The following is a 6,321-nucleotide window of genomic DNA, read 5'->3' on the forward strand; positions in this document are numbered from 1 at the left end:
CACCCCGCCCGGCGCCCCCCGCCCGGCGCCCCCCCCCCCGCCCCATCGCGCCTGGCCTGGAGATCGCCCAACTGCCGCCCCAGGTGCCCCAGAGAGCCCCCCTCCCCGCGGAGCGTTCGGCAGGGGCGGCACACCGCCGATGGCTGCTAGCCCGGCCAAGAGGGCGCAACAACATGCGGGGCGGGGGGCCTGGGGGGAGCCTCTCTCTGTGGCCGGCTCGGCGCGCGGCCCGCGCCCCGAAGCCGAGGCCAAGGCAAGCCGGGGGCGAGGGCGCACGGGCCGAGAGCGCTCGGCTCCCTTTGACAGGCAGCCGAGGCACCCCTTGGCCAGTGTTCGGCCCGGGGTGCCGGCGGCCCCTTTTCGGGGGTGGTTGCCCCCCTCCTCCCCTTGGGCTAGGGGCTGCGAGCGAAGGATGGCGCGGATGGCCGGGGCGTGCGGGGAAGGGGGGAGGACGCCCTGCGCGGCCGGGCCGGGCGCCGACGCACCGGAAGCCGGCCCGGCGCGTCTCTGGCACATTCGCGCCGGCCCGCGGGGGGGGGGGGGGGCGGCGCGATCGGCTTCGCTGGAACTCATCTGGCCCACGGGTGGGAGGGAGGAACGAGGGCCGCCGGCTGAAAAGGGCCCGCGAGGGCGTCCGCGCGCGCGCGCGCGCGCGCCACCCCGAGGCGCACCCACCCCCCGCCTCCCCAGACGGGGGTATGCCCGGGGCCGCGTGCTTCGGGCAGCCCCCGCCCGGCACCGGTTCTGCGGAATCGCCCCGCCAGGGTGGCCGGGTGTAGGGGCCCCCCCCCTCCCCCCCGTCCCTGCCCCCGGTTCCGCGCACGCGCCCGTGCGCGGGCCGGGCACACCAGGGCGGGGACCCTCGCCGGGTGGCGAATCGCGCCAGGAAGTGTCAACAGCCGGGGCCGATTGTCAGCTCTGGCACGCGAAGCCGGCGGGCGGCCCCATGCCACGAGGCGGGGCGGCTACTGAAGCCGGCGCCCCGGCTGCGCGGCCTTCAGTGGAAGAAGAAGAAGAAGAAGAAGTGCACGCATACCTTCTCTGGCCAATAAAATAATCCGATTTCTTGCCCCCAGCGCCTCCAGCGCAGGGCCGGCGCCTTTCAGACGACCGGACCGGCGTTTCCCCGCGCCCGTATGCGCGGGTTTCCGCGAACCCCCCCCCCCCCCTGCGCGCCGGGCCCGCCCGCATATCTCCGGCCGCATGCCGGGCCGGATGTTGTTCCCCCGGGGAGGAGGCTGGGGCCCGCGCCCGGTCCGCCGGCGGACCGGGCGCGGGCCCCAGCAAGCGGGGCCGCCTCCGGCCCGGGGCGCGGCCGTCCCAATCGTGGGTGAAAATGCCGTTCACGCGGGGTGCCGAATGGGGGCGCCCCGGCGACCCGTCCCCCGCCCCGAGACCCCGCGTGCGCGCGCGCACCACCAGCGGAGGCGCCTGAGCGGCCGGGCAGCCGCCGCGACCTGTGCCCATCGTCTGCCGGCTTTCTCAGGCGCGCATTGTGAGCCAAAACCGTCGCTGCCTCAGGATGGTCTCATGGGCCATCGCGCGCGCATCCCCCCCCCCCCCGGGCACCAGTGGGGGCGGGGGGGAGGCCGGCCGCCGGCTGCCCATCTTTGCACGCCCATTCTGCCCATTCAGCCTTTTTTCCCCCCTGTTTCCTCCCCCTGCGGCCCCCCCCCCACCCCCCCCTGCCGCGCTCCGCTCCCATGGATCGGGGGAGCCGGGAGGCGGGCGGAGATCGCCGGGCGTCGGGGGATGGCCACCGCCCTGGCACCACAAGGCCAGGCTGCCCACGGCGCGAGAGCGGCACATTAATTCGTAAGCAAACGGCCGTTCCCTCGCGGCTGCCCTGCCCCGGGGCGGGTCTTCGTCCGGCGGAGACCCCCTCGCCCCTGCTGCTCGGCGTGCAGCCGACGGAAGGACCGCGAAGCGAGAGAGACCCCCCCCCCCTCCCCCTCCCCAGGGGAAGGCGAGCAGCGGTCTCCCTCCCTTGGGTGGGGGCTCGCCAGGCGGGTCATTTTGGGCGTCGGCCCCCGCCAAGGCGCGCGGGCCCGCACCGGCGAGCCTGCCGCTGGGCCCGGGCCGTGCTGCGGGACAGCGCGCCCGCATAGGCGTCGTCCCCCGCCCCCGCCCCCCTCCCCCCCCAGAGCCCGTCCAGCGCCCCTGCTCTCGGGCCCGAAGAGCTGGCCCGCAACGTGCGCGCGTACTTATGCGCGCTTGCGCGTGCTCTGCTCCGGTGGACATGTTCGCCCACGCGCCCCACGGCTGGCCTTGAAGAAGGGCCTACGAGGGCGCGCCGGCGGGCGGCGGTGGTCGAGGCGGTTGCTCGGCCGGTGAGCGATCGCCCTCGGCCCCCGGATGCACAACGGGGCTCGGCCGTCCGGACCCCAACGTGTCCCCGGGCACATGGGGCAGCGTGAAATGCGCCCCCCTTTGTTGTTCCTTCGGCCCGGCCTGCCCCCGCTCCCGGCGCCGTGACCCTTGCCACTGAGACGCCTCGCAAGGCGCCAACACGCCCGGGGGGGGGGGGGGGCGCTGCCGGAGCCCCGGGGAGAGATGCCCGCGCCATCTCCCGGGCGCGCGCGCGCGCGCGCTCGCGCATGCAGCGTGTGTGCGTGCGCCTGTGTGCTGCATATATCCCCGAGCGCAGACATCCACGCCGGCACGCCCGCCCGCGCCCATTTTGTCGGTCGGCTGCTGCTGCTGCGGCGCGGCGGCCGGACGGGCCCCGGGGCTACCCCCGCCCGGCAGCGCGCGCTCTCCCCTCCTGCCCCGCGCACAGAGCCCATGCGCGCGCCGGCCCGCTTCAGCACCCGCCAGTGGCGGGAGCCGGTTCAGGCGCCGGGACGGTGACCCCCCCCCCAGTCCGGCGGGCCTTCGTCCGGGCAGGGGACCGCGCCCGAGGCGCGCGGGCATTTTTGTTGCCGCTCTGTGCGCCCCCAAGCCCCGACCCAGGCCAGAGACAACATTCCTCGTATCCCTCCTGTATCCTCCTCCCCTTCTTCCCCTTGCCCCCCCCCCTCCCTCGCTTCCTCCTTGCCCTTCTCTCTCTCTCTCCCCCCCTCTCTCAGCCGCCCACCCATCACCTACTCGTCTGCTGTTCCCCTGGTGTCCCCCTGTCCGCCGTAGCACTTTCCTCCCTGTGTACGTGTCCGTCCTCTCTCCCTTGTTGCCCAGTCCCCCTTCTCCACTCCACCTGCTGACGCGTCCCCCGCCCCGCCCCGCCCCGCCCCCCCCCCCCCCCCCCCCCCCCCGCCCCCCCCCCGTTTCTCTCGCCCCTCCTATTCCCCTCTTCGCCCCCCCCCCGCCCCCCGTCAGATAGAAAGATGGGTTGTTTCCAAAGCAAGCCCGCCGCCGCTGCCGGGGCAGCTGAGACCTGCGCCCCCAACCCCACCAGCCCCACCTACGCCAATGCCACGGTCGGTGGCTCGCTCGGGGCTCCGGGCGCTCTGAGCGCCACGTCCGCCTCCGCCGACGATGGCCACGGCGAGACCATCAAGATTTTGCTGCTCGGTGCGTGGCCTCTACCCCCCACCGCCGTCTCTGTCTGTCTGTCTCTCTCTCTCTCTCTGCCGGAAGCGACGCCACGCCGCCGGGACACCCAGGCACTGTGCCCCGCCCTGCCATCGGCTGACCATCCCCCCCCCCCCCCCCCCCCATCCCCCGATCCGCACCCAGGCCCCGGCGAGTCCGGCAAGTCCACCCTCCTGCGCCAGATCGAGATCATGCACGATATCCCCACCAGCGATCTGAAGCTCTACCGCACCTGCCTCAAGCGCAACTGCGCCCAGTCCATGCAGGTCCTCGTGGAGCAGGCCACCCTTTGGGGCTATGACTTCGGCGAGGATGAGGTACGCGACCCGCCATGGCCGCCGCCGCGGCCCACCGGCCTGCTTCCCTCTGCTCTTGCTCCTCGTCTTCCCTCGCTCTTTCTGCTTCCTTTGCCCCCCCCCCCCCCCCGGGAGCACACATCCCCATCGTCGGGGCCCCCATATGCCCGTGTCTGACGCGCCTTTCCATCCTGCCCTGCCCGCGCCGGGCCCTCCCGCAGAAGCACGCCGAGATTGTGGCCAACTTTGACCTTTCCAATGAGACTGCCTTCGACCGGACAATGGTCACGGCTATCCAGTCCCTGTGGGACAACCCGGCCATCAAGAAGGCCTTCGCCCGGCGCTCGGAGTTCTGGCTGCTCGAGGCGGCTCCTTAGTGCGTGGTCCCCCCCCCCCCCCCCCCCCCCCCTGCCTGCTTGCTGCCCATCCTCCTTGCGGTTGCCCTGCCGTGGCTTGCCCTCCATCCCCTGGCGATGGCTCTCTCTTGCTGACATGCGCACTCGCGCACCGGTCATTGCCACGTCTCCCGTGCTTTCTTCCCCTCTCTCCCCCGCCCCTCCTGCCAGCTACTTCTCCATCGCCGAGAACCTCATCTCGCCGGGCTACAAGCCCACCGAGATGGACATCATCATGACGCGTGTCGTCACCACCGGCATCACCACCCGCCTGCTGGACACCAAGCACGACCACAACAAGTACATCCTTGTTGATGTGGGCGGCCAGCGCAATGAGCGCCGCAAGTGGGCCAAGTCCTTCGAAGGCGTGCGCGCCATCATTTTCGTCATCAACATGGCCGAGTGCGTACCCCCCCACCTCAGTCCATTGCAACATGTCCATGCGCACGCACACGCGCACACACACGCACACGCACACACACACGCGCGCGCGCGCGCACACACACACACTCATATGCGCACACATGCCTAACGCCCCCGCTTCTCACTCTCTCCCTCCCAGTTACACCAACATTCTTTACGAGGATGCCACGGTCAACCGCATGGTCGAGGCCCTGAAGCTCTTTTCTACCACCGTCAACACCCCCATGTTCGAGGACACCCCGTTCTATGTGGTGCTCAACAAGCGCGATCTGCTGGAGACCTCGCTCGGGGAGCGGCCACTCAGCGTCTGCGAGTCCTTCGCGGACTACGTGTCCCCCTTCGCCCCGGCCGAAGGCTACCCCTCCATGTCCGGGGAGGACATCGATATCGACCGCGAGCCGCGCATGGCCTCCCCGCAGGAGGTTGACCATGCTGTGGAGTACATCAAGGGGAAGGTTTTGTCCCTGGTGCACAGCGGGCCCCTCGAGCGGGTGGAGGTCTTCGCCCTGTCGTCAATGCGCCGTGCCGAGGTCCAGCCCTTCTGGAATGAGCTGACCGACACCCTGCCGTCGCGTCTTCAGCTAAACTAGAGCCCCACCCGTGTCCCAAGAAAGGCCCGTGTGCGAGAGAGGTGCCGCGCGCCGTGCCGCAGCAAATACATACATATGCATATACACATGCATGCGCGCGTGCGCGCGGCGTTGCATCTCCATATGGTATCATGTATGCATGGGCGTGTCGGTAAATGCCGATATACTCATAGCCGCACACCGGCAGCAGGGGGGCGGGGCGCCAATCCACGCATACGCACATACATGCACAGACACACACACACACACACACACGCATGCATGCCTGGTCTCGGCACAGACAGGACGCAGCACTTTTTCACCCCCTGCTCCCACACATGCGCGTCCGTGTCTTTCTCTCTCTCTCTCCCTGTCTGCCTGTCTGCCTGTCTGCCTGTCTGTATGTGTGTGTGTTGGCGTGCGCACCGAAAAAATAATAACAATAAACCAGAAACATATTCACTCTGCCGCATGCGCGCACCCCCTGCCTTCCTCTTTTTCTCTCTTTCTCCCTCCCTGACCACCCCCTCTCGGGTTCTCCTTCCTACCGCTTGTCGAAATGCCCGCGAGGAAAGATGGGCTGGCGCGCGTGCGAGGCGGCTTGCTTGTCTGTGTCAACGCACGCATCTTCCCCCTCCGGGTTTGGGGAGGGACGAGATCCCGGCCGGAGTGCCCTGAGTGTTTTTTTTGTCCCCCCCCTCCACCTCCCCTAAAGGAGGACGACGGAGCGAGACCCTGTCCGTCTGTGGGAGCGCCTTGCGCCCAACCGCACCGCGCACCGCGCACCATCCCCCAGCTTCGACTAGGGCCCCTTTGTGCGGGGGGGGGGGGGGGGACGGCACATTGCGGTTGCCCCCGCCCCTCGGGGGCGTGCCCTGCGAAACGAAGGAACCCCGACGGCGGCCTGTGCCATCAGCACGCCGCGCTCATAGTGGAGATCGGCCGCTGGCAGTACGCACGGCCACGCACTCGTGGAGCACGTCCACCTCCATCGTCGGCACCCGCGACTGGCCTCCTGGTGCCAACCCATCGGGCCGATGAGATGTCACCCCAGGACAGTCCCCTCGGCGCATTCGCACACCCATCCTGACACACACGCACGCACAC

General features: G+C 70.4%; 1 protein-coding gene across 1 annotated transcript; it reads left to right on the forward strand.

Annotated features, from left to right (window-relative positions):
* The first annotated feature begins 3,042 nt into the window (after positions 1-3,042).
* Positions 3,043-5,487, forward strand: H696_02643 (hypothetical protein). The gene is made up of 6 exons (XM_009496555.1): positions 3,043-3,141; positions 3,320-3,510; positions 3,676-3,848; positions 4,049-4,203; positions 4,394-4,624; positions 4,785-5,487. The coding sequence occupies exons 2-6, from the start codon at positions 3,324-3,326 to the stop codon at positions 5,233-5,235; spliced, it is 1,197 nt and encodes a 398-aa protein (XP_009494830.1). The 5' UTR covers positions 3,043-3,141; positions 3,320-3,323; the 3' UTR covers positions 5,236-5,487.
* The last annotated feature ends 834 nt before the right edge of the window (positions 5,488-6,321 follow it).

Source organism: Fonticula alba, assembly GCF_000388065.1.
Source record: "Fonticula alba strain ATCC 38817 unplaced genomic scaffold supercont2.4, whole genome shotgun sequence".
NCBI classification, from domain to species: domain Eukaryota; order Rotosphaerida; family Fonticulaceae; genus Fonticula; species Fonticula alba.

Bases quoted from the DNA above. Each gene is read 5' to 3' on its own strand.
- H696_02643 (XM_009496555.1), top strand. From the start codon at position 3,324: ATGGGTTGTTTCCAAAGCAAGCCCGCCGCCGCTGCCGGGGCAGCTGAG. The intron at 3,849-4,048 runs GTACGCGACCCG...GCCCTCCCGCAG, and splicing joins ATGACTTCGGCGAGGATGAG to AAGCACGCCGAGATTGTGGC. The intron at 4,204-4,393 runs GTGCGTGGTCCC...CCCTCCTGCCAG, and splicing joins CTGCTCGAGGCGGCTCCTTA to CTACTTCTCCATCGCCGAGA.